The sequence below is a fragment of the Barbus barbus genome (assembly GCF_936440315.1).
Source record: "Barbus barbus genome assembly, chromosome: 10".
Classification (NCBI taxonomy): domain Eukaryota; kingdom Metazoa; phylum Chordata; class Actinopteri; order Cypriniformes; family Cyprinidae; genus Barbus; species Barbus barbus.
In genome coordinates, this window is record NC_136738.1 from 6,035,145 (window position 1) to 6,058,742 (window position 23,598).

Here is a 23,598-nt window from a genome sequence, read left to right on the forward strand (position 1 = left end):
GCAATCGACACAAATCATGCATGTTGCCATAGGAGACGAGACGCTGTGGTGGTTAAGCCATATTAAGTGTTTATGATTTTCTAACGGGAGGTTTAAAAGCGCTTCACAAGAGCATTACGTTCTTATTCTGCTGTTCTGTAGCCACGGATTTGCGGGTCTTGTCTTTTTCTCTTACAGATGACTTGCAGGACCCTGTATGGTATGATATTAAATTAGTTTTAATCGTTTAAACACCACAGCGTCTTGTCTCCTATGGCAACATGCACGATTTGTGTGGATTGCAAGTGACGTCGCAGGCAGCGAAGAGTGACTAAGTAATTTAGTTCCTTTTTTCTTGTCTTCATCACCTGGCTACTTGTGTAAAATGTTGAGAGATTCAATAAAATAAAAAAAAAACTTGATAAAATAAAAAATTAAAAAAGTGAGTCACTTGCGGAAGTGTAGGTGTAGTGCAAGTCCGAGAGTGCATGTACATGTCTGCAGCTAGACCCTTCTCGAATTTTCACACAGGGCTGATCTTTCCTCTGCTTGTTCCAAATTCTCTGTTTACTTCAACTGTTCCTTTCAGTATGACTTGGCAAAAACATTTCTACTCATCCCCTACGAGTGTACTTCCTTTCAGTGTGCAGTTTAAAACAGGAAGTGTCATAAAAAGCTCAGTGACTTCATGTTCATTGACCTTACGTGACCTTGCCTAGTCAAAACATGCAGGATCATTGCATAATGAGAAATTGCCTTTATATTAATAGGAGGCAAAGGAACGTTCTGGAACACTAAGTGTCTGTTCTCTCAGAGTCCAGCTGTGCTGCTATCTCTCCCGAAGACACAATCACACTTCAAAGTGCTGCTCTCGCACCAGCCTTCATAGGAAGTTCTAGCAGTTATGTTCAGACTGTATTTGCACACAGCAGGGGCTGTAAAGGAGTGTGTGGAGGTCATGAGAAAGCCACAACCCTCCAAATGGGTGCGTGGGTATTAAAAAGAGGCCCAGTGCTTTATGATATTAATGGACTGTGTGAAGGAAGATCAGAGAAGTGAGAGAATACCACTAAATAGATAAAGAGACGTGCTTCAGAGAGCTTCAGAAGTCTTTAGAGACAAACATATCTACACACAGATCACACTTTAAAATCTGTTGCGATATCCAGTGGTGTACCACAAATCTGTGAGGTTCCCCTTGAACCATAATATGGGGTCTTGCTCACAAGCAGTGATGTCTTGTGTGATGGTTATCTATTATTTTGCATTTTTGTGCTCCTTTGAAATTTTTTTCTTCCATCTGTCTGGATTTCTATCATTTAAAATAAACTTTGGCGTTGTCAGTCAGTTAGTTTGCGACTTGTTTCCTGCCAGCTCTTCATGAAAATCAACATTCAGTTGCATGATTCATTGTTTCCTGCAGAATAAATACATTTTTGACATTAAAAAGTCAGTGTAAGCACACCTTTTGCTTGTAAATGGGGCACTTCCTTTGCAAATGACTCTAGATAGATAATCTATCTCGAATTTCATTTGGTATATAATCATTTTAACTGAAATGTGTCTCGCATGCCAGTTTTTCCACTTAGCAAAAAGGCGAAGATCAAAAGAGTGAATGTTCAGATAATATTTCAACAAAGATCTGGTTTTGAAAGCATCTTTTTGTTTCAGATCACCATTCAGAGAGACAGTGGCCAAGATGTCAGCTCCCCCAAACACGGCAAGATTGACTCCAAAAATGCTCCTCATGTAGGGGGTAACCAGTGGGCTGGAGGCACAGGTACAGTAAACCGCATCCCATTGCACTGTGTGTTAAAATGTGGATCACTAAACTCCTCCACTTATTTTTCAACCTAAATTGCTGATTTTTTAAAAATACAGTAGTGTAGAATCTAGGTTTATCCGAGTAATGCGAGTCTAATGAGAATCACTATTCATTTAATAGAAAGTGGTCAGTGTTCACTGTTCTGCTTAAAGGAATAGCACACCATAGACAAAAAAAAAATACTCACCCTCAGGCCATCCAGGATGGAGATGAGTTTGTTTCTTCATCGGAACAGATTTGAAGAATTTTAGCATTACATCACTTGCTCACCAATGTATCCTCTGCAGTGAATGGGTGCCGTCAGAATGAGAGTCCAAACAACTGATAAAAACATCACAATAGTAATCCACACCACTCTAGTCCATTAGTTAACATCTTGCGAAGCATAAACCAGCATAATTATAAGAACCTAATCCATCATTAAGGCATTTTAAAGTTAAATTGTCGCTTCTGGGCAAAATACAGGTCCATAATATCGTAATCCATAATAACGCTTCCTCCAGTGAAAAAGTCCATCACATGTTGTCCTCTCACATCAAAATCCAACAACATATTTGTCTACAACTCTTTTGGACCATTCTTGTAAATGGTGGCTGATCTGTGCATATTTCATATTTCTATTTCACTGGAAAAAGCAATATTATGGATAGAGGACTTGTGTTTTAGCCAGAAACAACAATTTAAAGTTAAAGACATCTTAATGATGGGTTTGTTTATTACATAACGTGCAACTTTTCACTTTAAAATATTAATTGGTGGATTGGAGTGGTGTGGACTACTTGTGGATTATTGTGATGTTTTTATCAGCTGTTTGGACCCATTCACTGCAGAAGATCCATTCTAAATCACACTCCTTTAAGAATATTTATTTGAACCTTTTGTTTTTAAGTCTCCAGTTATTGTGCACAGACCCTGATCAATGTCAGCAACAACCTGTGTGGTTGTTTCTTAGTTTTTTTGCATTTGCTTCTTTCATTCATCAAAAAAGTATATCACTTAAATAGGAACTCAACATAGTGCTGCCTATATGTTTGTGTAGGCGGCAGAGATACAGCAGGTCTTGGAGGGAAAGGAGGCCCCTACCGTCTGGATGCCGGACACAAAGTTTACCAGATCTCTCAGGCGGAGAAAGACGCTGTGCCCGATGAGGTGAAGAGAGCAGCAAGGGAGATGGGGGAGAAGGCTTTTAAGCAGAGGTACACCCATATGTCTCTCTCATTCATCACTCACTCAGTTCAAACCCTCACAGATTTCTCCAAAAAGCCTACACTTGACCCTGTGTGACCTTTACCCTCTGCTCTGAGTGCTTGTTAATCTCTCCAGATATTCTGCAGTACTCTGTCAATGAAGCTCACACTCGGTGCTTGTGAAAGCGTATGCCTGTATTCATGTGTGAGGCTCTGTTTGATAATGTACTGAGCTGCCTGTGTATGCAGTATATGCATTCGTAGGCATAGGCGAGCGTTTGGATGTCCTGCACGATGTACTGTATTATGTACTGGATGTCCTGCACGATGTACTGTTTACAATCTGTCCGTCACAGACTGCGTGACTTTGACTGTATTTATTTATTTTTTCTTTTCTGCGACTAATAAAATTTTGGTCAAGCACGCCTCTTCTGGTCGACTAACGATTAGTCGACTATTAGGGGACAGCCCTAAAAAATTTATTAAAAATAAAAAAGAAAACTAATAAAAGTGACAAAAACACACTACAAAATTACCAAACAAATAACTAAAATGAAAATGTAAAAAAAAAACATAAACATAAAAACTACAACAGTGTCTCAATGATAGTAAAATAACACTGATCCAAGATGGCAAATGAAGAGAGATATTGATTGAAATATTTTTGTATTAAAAGTCAACATTAATTGCCATCTGCAACACATTTTAATTCTATAATATGACATCTGAGTAAAACAGAACATTGTTTAGAAACGTTGTTTTTTTTTAAGCATCGAGAGTTTATTGGATCATGAAAAGTGCCGTTAAATGCCGGAAAAAATGTGTTTGCTAAAACAATAGTTTTTGGCTATTTAAATTAACATGATCCAATAACCACATTGCCTAAGTGACGCCAGAGGAAATGGAAAGTCGTTGCAAGTCAGCAAGACAACAAAAACAAGCCATTTTTAGAATAGCATACACAGATTCATTCACAATAAGACAATGCATTGCATCAACTGCAATACTATGCTTTAAAAAAATACCGGAGATACTATTATGAGTGGCTCATAAAAAACTGAATGTTCCAGATCACAGAATGGACACTAAAGAGCTCTTCAACGGGCCCAGATATCTCAAATATGCAGCCTGTGAATGTTACGATTCATTACGCTGCATGAAGCAAGTGAGAGTGTATCGTCATGAAGGAAGCCTCTGTTTGGTCCAGTGGACTGCACAAAGCTGCACAGACACACATTTATAAACTTAATGTGATGCATATTTGTTAGTCATACATAAATGAAACGGTTATATTTCTGTAACCAAATTTGTTTACAATAAATAACCATATTTATGATCCATAAATCCAATTATTTTAATCTCATACATTTTAAAGAAATTAATATTGCTTACTCCACAGCTAACCGTATTTTAATAGTTCATACTTTTTAGCTTAATAAATATGTTTTTACAATGAACAGATTTTTACTAAATCTAATCAATTTAAATGAATGCATTTTGAAAAAAAAAAAGATTAAGTCAAACAGATGCAAATATTTAATAATAAACTATGCAGAGTTATGCAGTTAGGCCTAAATATTTTTGCTGTGTCTTATTTTGTTCTTAAAGGGGGTTAAATAGGCTTTTTCTTGTTCTTTTGAAATTCAATTTGACTAAAGTTACAAAAAACGACTTTTTCAGTTCTGGGAGTTAGAGAGAGGACAGAAAATGCTCACATAAAACTAAGTTTTTGATGCAATAAACCTTGAATAAGATTAGGAGTGGACAAACACTAGGTAAGTGCAGAATATGGCCCCTTTTAAGGCTGCTGCGTCGCCATTGAAATTAAACTTTGTGAGAAAATCATAAACATCAGAGGCTGAAGCAAAGGATGGTGTTTTTTCACTTTGTGCTGCACATTGTTTGATCTGCATGCTCTCTGTCACATTCACAATATTTCAATCTCAGCTGACATGGCTTGTGTCAGGGGTTTCCACAGGAAGAGGAGCTGTATAGCTAGCTTTTCTGCAAGTGTGTGTTACACCCCAACAACTTTCCTTTGCAAAAATAATCTTTCAATTTTGCTGAACTATCATGTAGGAAAAGCTGAATTTGTTATTTAATATATATACCTGAGTAGAGTTTGGGGTCGGTAAGATTTTTTAATGTAAAGAGGTCTCTTGTGTTCACAGAGGCTGCATTTAAAAACAGTGAAATATTATTGTAATTTAAAATAACTGTTTTCTATTTAAATATGTTTTAAAATGTAGATTATTTCTGATGCACTGCTGTATTTTCAGCATCATTCCTCCAGTCTTCAGTGTCACATGATCCTTCAGAAATCATTCTAATATGCTGATTTGCTGCTTTTTTATTATAATCAATGTTGAAAACAGTTCTGCTGCTTCATATTTTTGTTGAAACCATGAAAAATGATTTTTTGGGGGGGATTGCTTGAGAAATAAAAAGACATATAGTGGGATATTTACACCCTGATTCAACCCTGAACAACCCATCGGCTATTGTTTTCTTGTTTTAACCTTAAATTTCATCATTTCCCAATGGGATAAGATAAATGAACATAATTCACTATATATTTATTTCACTATTATTACAGTTTTGGTTCTCAAGTAAATATATCTTGTTTTGAGGCAATATAGACATTTTTGCTGCTAAATAAATACTGTGTGGTCATTAGGAACAATAGTTTCTATTTCTGTTGTGAAAGTTTAGCAGTGTGTTAGTCAATCGAGTGAAGCAGAGCACTTTTTCACTCTCATTGGCCGCTGGGCCACGCTGGCCAGCTCTCTCTGTGCTCTGTGGACAGGTTTGGAATTCAGGAGAAAATAGCAGCAGCAGTCTGTCCTCTCTCCAATAACACTGTGCAAAGAATGTGAGCTTCAGAGGCCAGACAGGAAACCCACAGCCTGTGCGTGTGTGAGACAGAGAAGCACAGCAGGAAGAAGGAGAGCAGTAATACCACGAGCAAGAAGAGAGAGCGCTCCTTACGTGTTGCATTATCTTTTGTAGCACAGAAACAATCACTTCTGTGACATTTTTGCTCCAGGTGCTGATGGAGAGTTGAGGGATGATTTCTTTTGAAAGGAAACACAGTGTCATAGTATTTTGAGAGAGGGCTTCAGATCACGCTGTCTGGTCTGATCTCACGTCTGATAGTGTCGGTGTGTGAGCGCACCTGAGCTCTGTGGGCCGCTACGGTCTAGACGCTCTTCACACTCGGTTTCTTCCTCATGACATCAAACACATCTCTCTAACGCGCACACACATTCATGCAGGCACATCCTGGGTCTGAGCAGAAGACCAGGATTAACTGTAGAATCCTGCTGAAGGCTGTCCATCAAATGACTGAGGGAGTCTCAGGGAGTCACTCATTTTGTGGTGTATTTCACCACAAAATAAATAAATAAAATGGAATGTTTGTAAGGTTTGATATAGCGGCGCTGGCTTAGTCAGTCCTATAAATTCTGTTTGAGACTATTAGCTTTGCCAACCAGTTGTTGACAGATGGATTTTTCAGGAAACCTATTTGAAAACAGTTACTGTATTTGCAGTTCTAGCACAGATTACAGATTTCACTTTAAGAGAAAACAATAAAGTATATGTATGGGCTTTTTTAATTTCATTTATTTGTTTGTTTGTTTATTTAGTAAGTTATTTAGTTAGCAATTTTCACATTTTAAAACAATTAAGCACACCCCCTTCTAATTCTCTTTATTTTAAAAAAGTAGTTTAAAAAGAAAAAAAAAGTTGATTGTAATATTCTTAAACTGAAATTATTTGTACAAATAATTTTTATGTGTATTTATACATCATACATTTTATTTATTATTTTAATTACTACAATGTTTTTCCAGTTATAAAAATCAGCTGGAAATTTTAAGGGAATTACAACAAACAAATAAATAGATGCATATAAGAAAAAATGCATAATTGTCATTTAAATAAGAAAAAAAAGAAAGAAAAAGGTCCTTCTCAACCAGAGGGCCAGGGCCCGCTAGAACTTTATAGTGGTTAAATTAATAAATTATTATTCATATAAAATTTTTACAAATTAAATAATCAGAATCTAAAAATGCATTTTGTCATAATTACAGAAAAAAAATCTAAATTTTTAATATTAGGCTTCATTAAAGCTATCTTGTCTCAAAGGGGAGTGGAGTGGGGGTCCTTCAAATATTATGTTGGACAACTAGGGGCCTTCAAGCCAAAAGGTTTGAGAACCACTGAAATAAACTTTGGTTTATTTATTTTGTTGAATTGTGAATTGGACATGTTCTCTTGACATTGGTGCAGAAATCCTCATGGGTGACTAGTGGCCCGTCTGAGCTCTTACACCCACACTGATGAGGCTGACAGGGCTTTGAGCACCTGGGTGTGTTTTGTGTGTGTGGGTGCTGGTGCTGGTCGTGGAGCTGTAGGGACTTGCCCCAAGAGAAATGTTTATCCTACATCTCCTACTCTCAAGTGTGCCTTATTCTCTATCTTGACAGCTGTACTTAATGTGTGACTAAACAGAACCTGTGTTGATCAATGCCCTCTGAAATCCTCCTGCCCCAGAACACTCCTTAAAGACTTACTACATATTGTTCACAAGTTTAAACGCCTCAGGGAAAGAATTTACATGAAGAGAGGTTTTCTGAAGAAAATGTTAGTTGCTCTTGTACAAATCTCAGAGCCGAGATGCTAGAAATATACAAATTTGAGGTAACTAGTGTGGCTGTTAAGTGATTGCTTAATAAGACATATGATTTTGAAGAATTATTCATGTATATAACAAACAGATTGGCACACACTATTGTTTAATATATTTATGGTTAGAGGTTTGTTCACATCTCACATGAGCAGTAATAATACTGGTGCTTTACTCTGTACAGTTAGTAATTGTAAACACTGCAGATTGTGTTTGAATGACTGAAGTATCATGTTTTTATTTCAGGCTCAAGGAAATTGAGATGAGCGAGTATGATGCCACCACGTACGAGCGTTTCTCAGAAGCGGTCAGACGACAGGTCCAGTCGCTCCGCATTATTCTGGACAGTCTGCAGGTAAACACCTCTAGTAGTCCGGTTTCAGCGATTGCCAAACATTTTCTTGCTAGGACTCCCCTAGAGAGGTTTTTATTTATCTCAAAGCCCACCAAAAATTTTTTTGTGAAATTGAGATAAACTTACCTACTTATCAGTTTAATTGCATTATGATAAGGCTTACAATATCATTCAAAATTTGGGTTCGGCAAGATTTTAATGGTTTTGAAAGACTGTCTCTTGTGCTTATCAAGACTGCATTTATTCGACCAAAAGTACAGAAAAAACAGTACAATTTAACAATAGAAAATAACTGTTTGAATGTGTTTTAAAATGTAATTTATTTCTGTGATGGTAAAAATTTTCACTATCATTACTCCAGTCTTCAGTCACATGATCCTTCAGAAATCATTCTCATATGCTGATTTGCCGCTCAAGAAACTTTTCATATTATAAATGTTGAAAAACACTTATGCTACTCAATATTTTTGTGGAAACGTTGACGGTATTACTTTTTAATGTAATAAGTCCTTGCTGAATAAATGTATGATTTATATATATGACCCTGGACCACAAAACCAGTCATAAATCGCACAGGTATATTTGTAGCAATAGCCAACAATGCACTGTATGGGTCAAAATTATTGATTTTTCTTTTATTCAATTCAATTCAAGTTTATTTGTATAGTGATTTTCACGATACCAATCATTGCAAAGCAGCATTACAGAAAATATGAAGTTTCTACATTATATTTAGGAGTAGGTTATTAGTGGTGACTATGGCAGAAATGTACAGTAAGAATCAAGCAGTTAGTTACAAATTACACATAATCAAACAGTAGCACAATTAATCACATGCGAACACTATTAACTGCAATGATTATATGTTGCAATTAAACTTTGCGATTCCGATTAAATGTTGCGATTAAGCAAAATTTGGTAGTTTTATATGATGTTCCAGGGTTAGCATCATCATAGGTCTTCTGGGGGTTGGCATCATCTCTTCTCAGGTGTTCGGTCATCTCAGATCTTCGTAAGGGTTGGATACAGACTGAAGCTTGTGTAATTCCAAGTTGCCTCGAGATGTAAGTCCCGTGGCAGAAACAAAGCAAATAGGCACGAAATTAGCATAGCTGCTGTTCCAACCAAGCAAAGATGATGTATTCAAGCCAAGCATGAGAATGAAAATGTGCATTTGATCAGATATAGCTGAAGTACAAAGTTACGAGATGCATTATGTGAATGCTTGGCTAAAAAGTCTTTAATCTGGTCTTACTCTCTTAAATTTGTCTTTAATCTATATTTAAACAGAAAGTGTGTCTGATCCCCGAACGTTATAAGGAAGGTTATTCCAGAGTTTGGGAGCCAAATGTGAAAAAGCTCTACTTCCTTTAGTGGACTCTGCTATCCTAGGTACTACCGAGAGTCCATAGTTTTGCGACCTTAGGGAGCGTGATGGATTGTAGCGTGATAGAAGACTAGTTAGGTACGCAGGAGCTAGACCAGGCATACTCAAGTCTGGCCCACTCCTGCAGAGTTTAGCTCTAACCCTAATCAAACACACCTGAGCATGCTAATCAGAGTCTTCAAGATCATTAGAAAATCACAGGTAGGTGAGTTTGATCAGGGTTGGAGCTAAACTCTGCAGCAGATTGGCCCTCCAGGGAAAGACTTGAGGAACCCTGAGCTAGACCATTAAGGGCCTTATAAGTAAGTACTTATATTTTGTGACTGATGAGGAACTTAATAGGTAGCCGGTGCAGAGACTGTAAAATTGAGGCAAGATGATCATATTTTCTTGACATGGTAAGGAATCTAGCAGCTGCATTTTGGACTACCTGTAGCTTGTTTATTGAAGATGCGGGACAACCACCTAGCAGCGCGTTACAATAGTGCAGTCTAGAGGTCATAAATGCATGAACTAGCTTTTCTGCATCAGATACATGTAGCATGTTCCGTAGCTTGGCAATGTTTCTAAGATGAAAAAATGCTGTTTTTGTAACATGAGAAATATGATTTTCAAAAGACAAGTTGCTGTCTAATATTACACCCATATTTTTGACTGTAGAGGAAGTAACAGTACATCTGTCTAGATGCAAATTGTAATCCAAGAGATTCTGTGTACTGTTTTTTTGGTCCAATAAGTAATACCTCTGTCTTATCTTAATTTAATAGGAGAAAATTATTGGTCCTCCAATTTTACACTTTACATTTTTAAAACGCTATGTTAGCTTAAATAATTTAGAAGTTTCATCTGGTCTTGTAGAAATATATAGTTGAGTATCATCAGCATAACAATGGAAACTAATACCGTATTTTCTAATAATATTACCAAGAAGCAACATGTATATTAAAAATAGCAGAGGGCCTAGGATAGATCCTTGCGGCACTCCATACATTACTGCTGATAATTGAGATGATTCCCCATTTAAATAGACAAAATGCCAAAAATCATTAGATTATTAATCAAAGATCATGTTCCATGAAGATATTTTGTAAATTTCCTTCCGAAATTTGCAAAATTTGTGGTGTATTAGTTGAGTTGATTGGTTCTACTACTTCTATAGTTGACACAATGACTCTGAACTGACAGACACCACATAGTCTGTGCTAAGAGTATTAGGAGTCATCGGCTTGCCGATTAGTCTCATTGAGTGTTCGTGCAAGCTCTAGTGTGCAGTGCACCACACAGACAGTTTTCCTTCAGCTTGCCAGCCAACTCATGAAGGTCAAGACATCCTGTGACTCCAAGCGTGCGTTGTTATTATTATTAGGCGCCCGGCCCTCCGATTGGTCTGTCGATATGGACCCAGGCGGCTGTCATTCTGTATGGAGGGATGTCCGGTAGTGCGCCTGATCTTTTTTGTTTGGGTGTGGGTGGACGGAGCACTGGAACACGGGTGGAGTGTCTCAGAAAATGCTGATTGAAGACCAGCTGGTTTCCCTGTCCACATTGTACAAAGCACGCAGCAGCGGCTCGATCTGATCTGAGATCTGTGTGCGCTCTGAGCCGAGTGCTCATGGGGATTCCCTGTGCTGTGTGAACAGAGCGCCGGCTCCAGCCGCTGGGAGGATCGGGTTCCTCTTTGGCAGCCCGTGCGAGGAGCTCTACTCAAAGAGAGATGTGTTTATGTGAAAACATGGTGACAAGGATTATCTCTGTCTGTCTCTCACAGTCCTCTCCTCTAAATCAGCGCTATCTCCTTTCACCTACAATAGCGCTGTAAAGAGAGCCGGCGGCCACACGGGCATGTGTGTGTGGTCCAGATGAGCACACTGGCATCTCTCTGCACAGGTTCTGTCCTGAGAAGAACTTAACCTCCACCTCACCCCGAACCTCTGTTCACCACTTGGTCTTTTCCAGATAGTAATTTGACCAGTGCCTATTCATTTGCTCCTGTAAAGATGCCGACACATACACTAACATTCAAAGGTTTGGAAACATCTACTCATTATTATTTTTATTTTCAACATCTTGGAATAATAGTAGAGTTTTCAACCAACTTTGTGAGTTTTTTTTATTTTTTATTATTGTCTATTGAGACACTATTGGACAATTATTGACCACTTTTCCATTTATGTCCAGTTTCTTTCCAGTTTCCAACTATCTTTAAATTAAAATACAATAAAATAATAAAAATATTTATAAATATTCAGTTTTATGAGGGATTTTTGTTTGGGGGGGGGGGCATTTATTTGTTATGCTACATTATATTTATGCATTTATTAAGATATTGAGAAATATAAGTTTAGTCAAGTTTGTAAACTTTTGAATGTAAGGAGAACAAAGAAGCACAGAAAAACATGAACAGCTCCTCCATCTTCAAAGGAATGTATATGAGAGCTGTAAAAAGAAAGCAAAACAGCACATTTGTAGCTGTGCCTTTACTCTGTAATCACTGCTCATCATGGCATATGTTTTTCCACAGCTGACTCTCCCGAACATTCACACACCTACCTGACACATACATGTTTGCAGCAGGTCGTGCTGTATTGTGTGGTATATGCACTCAGTTACTCAGATGAGACACATGCTGTTATATTAACTTGAGGACTTTGTGCTGTTTACAAAGCATTGTTTACAACGTTATACTTAGAGTTAGGTGTTTTTAAGAAGTTTCCAAAAATAAAAGAAAGTATTTTGGTTGAGATTAAAACAAGGACTGCACAATATAATCTCTACCATATTTTCAGATTTTGAGAATCTAATTGTGCATGCTCATTTCCACTAATTTTACATTTAGATTGAAACAGATTGATTTTTGATTGAAGTTTGTGCTTTATTTTTATTTATTTAGACAAAATGGTTTCAGATCATTTTAATATCAAACATTATAGCTATTGGATATAACATGGAAGTAATTATGCGAAACCCTGGAGATTTGAGAAGAAACTCTAGGAGGTTAGTGAATTGAGGTTAACAATGACGGATGTTAAGAAAAGCTAATAATGAATTATATCACAAAAATATAAAATTGAAAAATAAATAATATAAAACACTTACTAAAAATATTATTTACCTTACTGCTGGTTGATGTTGTTGTTGTTGAATTATTATATATTCATTTAAAATCTCAAGTGAATATTTTAGGTCAAAAAAGTTTGGGAATATGTGTCATAAAAAAAGCCCTGGTGTGCTGTTTGTTTGTGGGCAGGTTATGCTGTAACATATTCAGTTCTGTCCTCATTCACGTCTGAAATCTGTGTAAGTCATGGCTGTATTTGTGTGGAAATGGAGCATTAGAGCTCTTTCTCAAATAGACTTGAGATGTGACACAGAATAGAGCAGATGATCTCATCCATTCAGTCAGTCCCTGGAGTGCCATCTTCCTCTGCACTGTTGCTTCAGCTCATGACTCTTTATTACTTCACACTTCTGTCTGAAACTTTTGCAAGATACTTTCCTTACTACCTGCATAAAAATAATGGGTGTAAGACGTGTGTATGTCTGTGAATGTGTCTGAATCTGTGTGTGCTTGCATGCCTGTCTTTGTACATGCTTGTTTTCGTGTGTGTGTGTGTGTGTCATGAGTAGTGACGTGTTTGTTTATTGTTCTCCATGGAGGTCTGACATGCTTTCTCATATAATGTTAGCCGCATGTGGAAGTGCTTCTATGGGTGTTTGTTGATATTTGGATCCATGTTTGAAGCCGAGGAGGTCAAGGACCCGCTGAATTTTCAAATTCAGTTTGAAAAATTCTAATATTTTGTATATTACTTGCATTCTGCAGTAACACTTTACCTAGGTCCCATTTGTTAACATTGTTTACCTACATTAGTTGAATACTTCTAAAGCTTTAAGTAATCTTAGTTCATGTTAATTTAAATATTTACTAATACATTATTAAAATCAAAAGTTGTATCTCTTCATATTATTTCATGGACTTGAGCTACAATGAACTAACAATAACTAGTTAAATTTTTATTAACTAATTTGTATATAGATTAACAAGTATAAATGTATTGTTCATTGTAAATGTTACAATGAATATAACAAATGGACCTTATTGTAAAGTCTTACCAGTTCACTATTTTATTATAGAACTGGTATTTGTATTATTTTTATTTGATAGTGCTAGTGTTGAACCTCACAAAACTTTCTGTATATGCTTATAACAGGAAAACAATTTGAATGAGCTTTTTTGAAATAGTAGATATAAATGGTTTGTTTTTCAGGCTAAAGGGAAGGAGAGGCAGTGGCTGAGGAATCAGGCTCTGGGTGAGCTAGACGATGCTAAGATCATTGACGGCCTGACAGGAGAGAAAGCCATTTATAAACGCAGAGGAGAGCTGGAGCCAGAGGTGAGAGCTCATATTCACTCAATATTCATCACACAGAACAAATACAAACACAGATGAATACACATTATCTCTCATTTTCAATAAATAACCAAGTTGGCGTGAAATTAAAATTCATTTTTTATCTTTTTTATTGATGTTACTGATCTTACTGTGAATGATACTCATCCACAAAGTGTTATTATAGAATCATTCATGTTTATTCAAAAAATTTGAATTAGTTTTTATTTTTATATTGTCCTCTTTCATTTAAATTAAGTTTATCTTTTAACAATTAATCATTTAATTATTATTTTGTCATTGTTATTAGTTTTTTTTATTATTTTAGTTTAGCACATCAAGTTAAACTAAATGAAAATGAAAAAAATCTTTGCATCCATGCATAGTTTTTTTTTTTCTTTTTTCTTTTTTATTGTTTAAAGGTGCTGTATGTAATTTTTTGACTTTTCTAAAGCGTAAAAATTTCATATGTTTCCGGATATTTATGAAACATGCAAAGTTTTTCTCAGAAAAACAAAGCTACAGGCAGTTATTCTGCTTTGAAATGTGTGTTCCGTGTCGGAATGTCGGTTTTTGTTTTGGTCTGTGTGATTCCGCCCTCTGCTAATTTACCCAATAGCATTCCAGGTTGTCAGTTGGTGGAACCCAGGAAATGAACTGGGTCAGAGATTGCAGATTCTAGCCGACTTAAAAAGCCTCGGCATCCATTTAACAAGCTATAATCGATAACCAGAGGCATATTAAAACACAGATAAATCAACTTACAGTGTAAGGCTCCTGTTGTGTGTCCTTAATCTGGCAACCTTCTTGAGCGTTGAGTCCTCGCAGGAGGGGGCAGGAGAAAGAACGCCAGAGGTAGCGTTTCTGTATGGCAAAGTATGGTAGTCATCATACCCTTGCCCAGTCAGGTGTGCCGTGGAAAATTATCCAAACTTCATATCTCTATTATATTACGTTATTATTATTTTAAATCAGTGCTATTATTCTCCCTTGTGTCTGTTTGAGGGTTTTACAAATATTTAACCAATGAAAAGCATTCAAGAGAGCTTGTCACTAAACCTTGTATGACGCCATTGGATCCTCAAACTGTCAGCGAAACCTCGTAACTTCACCCCGCCTCCATTCAGAATGAAGCGCCACACACAGCCTGGAGACAGATCTTCGCTTGTTCGCAATGCAAGGGTAATTGATGTTTGAATAAATACAGCATTTTTTTACTCAAACACTATGGCTGTAAAGGCTAATGTTTTTTGTGTGTTTGAAGAGCGGAGAAGAATCTTAGCTTTTGCCGTCTAGTTGTAGCCAATATACTTTTGTACGTTTTAAATATCCTGTGCATATAGCGCTTCATTGTTTTTTTTATCATGGCATGTACTTGCTGCCTCAGATACAGCCATTCTAATGACAGACAAAACAGATCTCCGCTGGTCCAAAAACAACTCCATTTGAGCTTGATTTTCATCAAATGTAAAGTGCAAGTATCTGATAAAGCAACAATACCAGCTGACGACGCAGTGTTTAATTATTGAAAAAAAAAATCCCTTTCTATCTTCAGTGCTTAGTGGTGTGAAATATGAGATGGAAAAAACTTAATATACTTAATAACTTTTTTGTCACTGTGGAGTTACTATGAAACTGTGTTGTGTGGAAAAGAGAAGCAGGTACATTCTTCCAAATTTCTCATTTTCAATTTTCCATGGGGAAAAAGAGAACAACATACGAGTTTGGAAAGGTACAGGGTGAATAAATAATGTCTTAATGTTATTTTCTAACGAACTATAAATTTAAGTTGTAGCATTATTATTTATTAGATTTCCTGATGTTTGACTAAGAATTTTGTTCCTTCTATTCATATTGTTTCTTCTACTGGTAATTGTGAATGCCAGTTTAGCAGACAGTCACAGCAAGACTGTCACATAATATTTACAGTTTCCCATAAGCCCTCATTTAAAATCTGCTTTCTGAATTGATTGTAATAACTTCAGTATATTATGTGGCTCCTGTATAATCCATTAAAAACCTCACTGACCATAAAGCCCTTCAGAAGAGGAGTCTGGCAAAATAGAACACTGCAATTAAAGCAACCACATAGTAACTGTATTAAACGATTTTCCTAATTAAATATTTGTCTGGTCATTTGAGTCTGGATGTGTGGATGACTTATGTGTTTTTCCTCTGGTCTGGCTGCAGTTGGGGTCTCCTCAGCAGAAGCCGAAGCGTTTACGTCTGCTAGCAGACATCTCTGGCAGCATGTATCGCTTTAATGGCGTGGATGGCCGTCTGGAGCGCTCCATGGAAGCTGTGTGCATGGTGATGGAGGCTCTTGAGAGCTACGAGCACAAGTTTAAGGTGAGATTTGACAATCAGTCATCGGCTGTGTTCCAAGACCCATTTTAAGCCCATTCCAAAGTAGAATGGGCTTAAAATGGTTGGTATTTTAGATTCTTTTTCTGAGCAAATTCTAAGGTACCATGACATTTTTCAGAAGGCAAACCCATAATGCATTTTTCTGACTTAAGAGAAAAAATCCATCCAAGATGGTGGACAAATTGATTGAAGTGGTTGTAAATGTACACTACTCTTCAAAAGTTTGTGGTCCATATGATTTTGTAATGCTTTTGAAAGAAGTCTCTAATATTCACCAAGGTTGCATTGATTTGATACAATAAAAAAACTGAAATATTATTATGACTTAAAATAGCTATTTTCTATTTGAATACATTTTACAATGTAATGTATTGCTGTGATCAAAGCTGAATTTTCAACCATCTCTATTCCAGTCTTCAGTGTCACATGATCCTTCAGAAATCATTCTAATATGATGATTTGCTGTTCAAAAGATATTTATTACTATTATCAATGTTAAAAAACGGTTGTGCTGTGTAATGTTGTTGAACAAACCATGATAGATTTATTCATGATTCTTTGATTAATAGAAAGTTGAAAAGAACAGCAATTATTTGTAACTTTTTATAATCAATTTAATGCATCGCTTAAAAAAAAAAAGTAAAAAATATAATCCAAATAAACTGGACTATTTTATTCAGTGTTAATGCATGTAATTTATTTGGTGCTTTTTAGAGTTACTATTAGCTTTGTACATCGTGCCACGTAAAAAAAAAAAAAAATCTGAGATTAGGAGTTTGAAGTCAAAATATTTTGAGAATAAAGTCAAAATTACAAGAATTAAATCAAGTGGATTATTTTATTCAGTATTAATGCATGTGAATTAAGTTGCAAAATCAAAAAGCTGATTGATACACATGCCGCTTGAATACAGCATTCTGTCATGCCACATTTAAAGAGCATGAAAAACACATTATTGTAAGACATGTTGTTTGTATTTCGGTATAAAACTGACAGTATCTGAAAGCTGAGACTTAAAAGTACCAAAAGCACAAAGTTTATTGCTGTTATTGGGTGGCTGGCACACTACAAATAATGAATGCATTTCAAGGCATGAACTATTATTTCCAAGCATACTGTCCCTGCGAGTATGACACATGGTATGCTTTCTGCTAATAATCCCACATATATTTAAAGCAGTTGTCAGGCCACTGGAATTTCTCCCGGTGCTCCCAATCTGGGCCATTTGCATGCGCAAAATAGGCTATATTCTCCTATAGCTTTAATCTCGTGATTTCTATGACTTAATACTCAGAATTTTTACTTCATTCTCAAAACATTTTGACTTTATTCTCATATTGCTATGACTTTATTCTCGTAATTTTGACTTTCTCAAAATATTTTGACTATTCTCGTATTGCTGTGACTTTATTCTCGTAATTTTGACTTTTTCCTCAAAATATTACTACTTTAATCTCATAATTTTGACTATTCTCAAAATATTTTGACTTTATTCTCATTGCTGTGACTTTATTCTCAAAATTGTGACTTTTTTTCAAAATATTTTGACTTTATTTACATAATTTTTACGTTTTTTTTTTCAAAGTATTATGACTTTAATCTCATAATTTTAGATTTTTGTTATTTTTTAACATGGCAATAAAACGCCGTCATAGCTTTGCAACATCCCTGCCAAAAAAAAAAAAAAAAAAAAATCTAGTCTGGTTTAATGATGTTAGAAAGATTTTAGCCATTTTTCAGCTAGTCAGGCTAGAAGACTGGTTTAAACTAACCAATACCCGTTTACCAGCTTAGTCCTTTATGATTTCTTTTGAATGAAATTGCTGCCTTAGAAGACTAGACTATTTAGACAGCAAGGTGGCTCACTAGATTTTGGGACGGAGCCTTTCATTTGAACTGAATTCACGCCTCTGCTCAGTCAATCTAATTTTGATGGCCATCTCATCTTAAGTTGACCACAGAGTTCAAATATAGTCAGTACATGTTGATCTATCGCGGTCTTCTCACCACAAACTCAATAAAAATAGTGAAATCTGTTTACAATAAACCTTCTCTAGGCAACACACCATGGAAACGGCTCCTCTGTTGACGTCCTCAAAGAGTGAAAGTCTTGGGACCATCTGATGAGTAATAGGGATGTCCCCACCACACTTGCTGACACACTATTATGGAGGTTGCCATTGGAAATAAGAATGATGTAAGGTATCGTTTGCCATGGAGACAGGTTTAGGTTGATTAGTGGTTAGCAGCTCTCTGGGATGCAACTGTCTCTCAGTCTCTCTTTCACTTGATGTTCCTCTTTTTCCTGCCTCTATCTCTCCGTCTCTGTCCGCCTGAGCTGCTGGCAGATGCTCTGGAGGCAGTGAATCATGGCTCTTGTTGGAAGCTGCTCGCAGATTTGTAGGGACCGCACAAAAGATCTGTTATCTCCATCCCAGGGAGTTTGGGGTAGGAAGACAGCGGAAGATATGCAGCTGCGGCTGTCAATGGCTCACGTTATCCTGCTCTGCTCTAATGTGCATCAACACTTTCAATGTGCGGGGTCAGATCTGAGGCTGGACGATATAAATATAGATTGTGTTATTTATAAAACAGATGGATCCAGTGCAGTAATTTGGCTACCAACGGCACTGAAACATTTCACTCTTTCTATCACTCTGTAACAGTGCAGTGCATTGCATACATATCGATATTGCTTAAATGTATAATATAGTAAGTCGTAAGTAAGTCGTGACGTATTGTCAAGTATGGTGACCCATACTCGAAATTGGTGCTCTGCGTTTAACCCATCCAAGTGCACACACACAGCAGTGAGTAGTGAACACACACACACACACACACACACACACACACACCGTGAACACACACCCGGAGCAGTGGGCCCGGGGAGCAATTGGGGGTTCGGTGCCTTGCTCAAGGGCACCTCAGTCGTGGTATTGAGGGTGGAGAGAGCGCTGGACATTCACTCCCCCCACCTACAATTCCTGCCGGCCGGGGGCTCGAACTCGCAACCTTTCGATTACGAGTCCGACTCTCTAACCATTAGGCCACGACTTCCCCATGAAAATATAAAAACAAACCAGTAGTGTATGGAGGACCAAACCAATAAAAAAAAAAATAATAATAATAAAATACAGAAAAACTTAACTTAAAGGAAAAGGGTAATAAAAATCAGTTTAGGTTAAAATGTTATTACAAATGCACAATATTTGTTTTTATAAAGTAATTTATTTATTATTATTTTTATATTTTTGCAGGTTTGGTCCTCCATAGTAGTGATGATTTTTAACACTTATATTCCATTACCTTTACTGAAATCAAGTGCAAGTAGTGAAGATGGAATAAAATAGCATTAAGACAGAGAGGTTGTAATAGTGTCTTTGATTTAGACCTTTGTTAGAAATAAAAGTTACTTATGCTTACCAAGGCTGCATTTATTTGATCAAAAATACAGTAAAAACAGTGATATTGTGAAATATTATTACAATGTAAAATAACTGTTTGTTATTTGAATATATTTTAAAATGTAATTTATTCCTGTGAATTTTCAGCATCATTACTCCAGTTTTCAGTGTCACATGATCCTTCAGAAATCACTCATATGCTGATTTACTGCTCAAGAAACATTTCTTGTTATCATTAGAGCTGAAAACAGATGTTCTGCTTAACATTTTGGTGAAATAATAATACTTTAAAAAAATATTTTATATATATATATATATATATATATATATATATATATATATATATATATATATATACACACACATGTATACATACATACTTGCTGACCCCAATATTGATACTTGATTTTGTGCATAGTAGTGTACATATTTTAGCTATATTGCCCAACCCTAGTCAGAGCTCATTTACTGTAGAGTGTAATAGATGGTGACGAATATGAATGAAGTGATATGTGAGAAGGTAAGTATGTTAATGTGTGGGTGTGGGTGTGGGTCGGTGTGTGTGTGTGTGTGTGAGAGAGGGCCGCTAGACTTTATGGCCCCACGTTAGCTGTCAAACGAGCTGTTTGCTCTTCCAGCTGGCCTGCCATATATCTGTTTCTCTGTGACACTTACATAATCTTCATTACATAAAAGTGCATCTGATAACTCATCCACCTGTGACCTAAAGGCAGGTGTCTCACACATTCTTCTCATTTGTCCTTTGACCCGCTCAGCTCTGCTGGTTACACATTACTATGTGTCCCCTTAGTCTCATGCTTTCAACCTTTGACAATCAACATAGAGCCTGGTCCACACTGATGATTTTTCTGACAAATAACCTTGAAAATATGTTAGACTGATTAAAACCAGTCCACTCTGACTCTCAGATAGTGTAAAGTGAACCAGTCAGATCTGATCTAGGAATTTCAATCAACTTCTGCAACCTTGCTGTACAGTATACATCAGTGGGCATGTTGCTTGAGGTCTGTGACTAGTGTCCCCTTGATACGACCAGCCAAAAGTATGCTGAAGACATATTGAAGTAATGGAATTGGATGTATTTCAGATTGTCAGTGTCATCAACTGCTGCATTGTTGGCAAAGACACTCGCTCACTGTTGAGCTGGACAAAAGATTATTATGAAACGTCCCATTTTGATTGACTATTCATGAGTGTAACTCATAACATCAACTCTGTGCGTCTGCCATCCAGATTATGTAATTATAATCAGCATCACATCACAAGAGTTTTGTGACTTGGAAGTTAATGTTGTCTGTGGAATAATCTTTATTATCTGTGGAAAACCTTATCTCTGAAAATCTAATTGCAAAGTCTACACAAATGTTCTAAAACTTTGAATTTTCTTTGTGATGGATTCCAGACAGAAACTGCTGTACAGTTATTTGATAGAATTTCATCTAATATTGTGGTATGTGTCCTGTTTCACTTGTTCAAGACAAATGTGTCTCATCTTGATATGCATTTTTGACACATCTCAGATAACTACAATGACAAAAATACCCTAAGGTACACTTTTAATAATTGTTTCCTGAAGAGAGTGCATTTCTGCATTGGGCATATAATTGTTTGGCTTGTTATTTTCTTAGCAGTGTGATCTAACCATTCTACTTCTTCCTGTTTTTTCCTCTGTAGTATGATATAATGGGGCACTCTGGAGATGGGTTTGACATAGAACTGGTCAGATGTGACAAAGTGCCCAAGAACAACAAGGAGAGGCTGAGGGTTTTGAAGGTACAGTAATGCTTCTGTAATGCAGGGGTGACCTCATTTCCCGTTTTTGTTTTTAAGTCTATGCTCTTATGAATTCACTTGTGCTGACGTAGTAGCCAGTGTTTCTCCTAGAATTCCTCCTATTGTCTTATGTGACCACATCAGGAAGAAAGTCAAGCATAAATTCTCAGACATCAGACTGCAGAGATGTTCTCTGGGATTCACTGACGCACGACTGCAGCCAGATTGGGGCTTTCAAAACTGAAACAATCTCATTTCTTTCCAAGTTCTAGTAGTAATATTTCAGCTCCTGGTATCAGCCATCACTGCAAAAAAATCATTTAAAGCGGTCATGAATTGCCTTTTTGTTTTTTTTTTGCTTTTTTTTTTGTACTGTTCTCTGAGGTCCACTTATAATGTTATCAAACTATTTACAACATCATTTAGAAGTAATAGGCTATTTTGCACCCTGTTTTTAACATCCCTCATCAGCACGCTCTGTTTGAATAGACGTGGTGGATAGTAGACTCAGAAGGAAACGCCCACTGCTATGATTGGCTAATAGTTGTGTTTGACGGTTTACATCCTTCACAGGTGGACGCTACTGTGATTTAGGTTAAAAATGCATAAATACTCAGTATACATCAAACGATCTGTTTAACAGACTAAGCAATGGTGACCATGTAATAAAAACAGTTACTCACACTTGTGTGGTGCAACATTACTGTCAGATCGAGTATAGTCGGCACAGCATCAACTTTGTTTCAATCTGAAAATCTAATTTTCAAATCAAATTTTGAAATCAAAGTTCTTACTGATGCGGTCTGGAACTTTATTAAGAATAAAGTTCTTCAAATTAAGTTTATTGTTTGGTTTCTGCGTAGACCTGCTGCTCTTGTCATTTACCTACTATGTGCGTGGATCGCTGGGCGGGGCTAAACAGGCAGTGATGTAGTATCGGTGGGCGAGGCGATGTAGAAGCAGGCACTGATCATCTTCTGCGGAGGCGGTGTTTATCCACACTATTACATCAGTGTGGCACATTCCACAAGCTGACGTTTTGGCAGATTGGGTTCAACGAGAAAGTTGAGAGTTCTGAAATTTAAGGATGTTTTTATAGCACAATGACCTCTTATATGTCAAAAGATCAAGGGAATTTTGATTTCTCAGTTCATGACCCCTTTAAAACACTGGCAAATTCATATTTTTACACTTGGCTCTGCCAAGATGACTGCCAAGTGCCACACTGTTTTAGTGCATACCAGCTCAAACAGGTTTAAAGGTCTAATCAGCCATCAGGTAAAAAAAAATAACTATTATGCTCAATTGAGACAGATAATTCTCCAGCAACTATTTTGGCTCTATTTCCCATGTGCAAAATTACTGATATGTTGTCCAGGATCAACTTCCATGTGCAAACTATGTGTGCGCCAGCCACCCCACAGGAAGTGCACTAAAAACAAACTATTTAGCATATGGTTTTTTCATTCCTCTGAATATGCATTATAACCTCTTCTTCTGCTGTACACCACCTTCCCAGACAATGCATGCCCACTCGCAGTTCTGCATGAGCGGAGACTACACGCTGGAGGGCACCGAATACGCCGTGAAGGAGCTGGCACGCGAAGAAGCCGACGAGTATTTCGTCATCGTGCTGAGCGACGCCAACCTGGAGCGCTATGGGATCAGCCCCGACCGGTTTGCACGCACCCTCACCAGTAACCCGCAGGTCAATGCCTTCGCCATCTTCATCGGTTCCCTAGGAGATCAGGCGGACAGGTGAGGTTAATGTCCCGCAGCAGCTCGCGTGTTAAACTTTAGCATGCTTGGTTAAAGGTTAAGCCTGGATTAGAACCGGCCAGTGGCATTTCAGTAGATCTGTCATGCAGTGAAAGTTGGTTTCTAAAGTTCACTTAAAAAAACATGGGCCATTTCAGTGCTAATTGCAGTGCAAAGTTTCAAATGTTTGAAATGTAATTAGCATTCCCTTTTTGTCATCACTTTCCTGTGGCTTGTTTGATTTGTACGGCCTTTCTTCAATAAAAAGACTAGAGTCTATAGGCTCATGTACAGCTCTCTTTGGTGCATTGTTCATGTTATTTGGTGGATTTTGTGGGTCTTGACTCACAGAGGGCACATAAGGAGAGCTTGAAGGCATGTGGAAGGCGCCACCGTGGTGGCCGGACACATCCCATATAGGCTGTCTTTTCATGGCCTCCGTGATTTAAAGAGCAGTCCAT

General features: G+C 37.1%; 1 protein-coding gene across 1 annotated transcript in view; it reads left to right on the plus strand.

Annotated features, from left to right (window-relative positions):
• Window positions 1-23,598, plus strand: part of LOC306876531 (von Willebrand factor A domain-containing protein 8) — a 98,939-nt gene that overhangs the window by 74,692 nt on the left and 649 nt on the right. Inside the window, exons 38-44 of the mRNA XM_079427803.1 lie at window positions 1,651-1,759; window positions 2,844-3,000; window positions 7,928-8,036; window positions 13,692-13,817; window positions 16,005-16,163; window positions 21,281-21,379; window positions 22,899-23,137. Coding sequence (XP_079283929.1) covers window positions 1,651-1,759; window positions 2,844-3,000; window positions 7,928-8,036; window positions 13,692-13,817; window positions 16,005-16,163; window positions 21,281-21,379; window positions 22,899-23,137 — 998 coding nt within the window. The remainder of the gene's footprint in view (window positions 1-1,650; window positions 1,760-2,843; window positions 3,001-7,927; window positions 8,037-13,691; window positions 13,818-16,004; window positions 16,164-21,280; window positions 21,380-22,898; window positions 23,138-23,598) is intronic.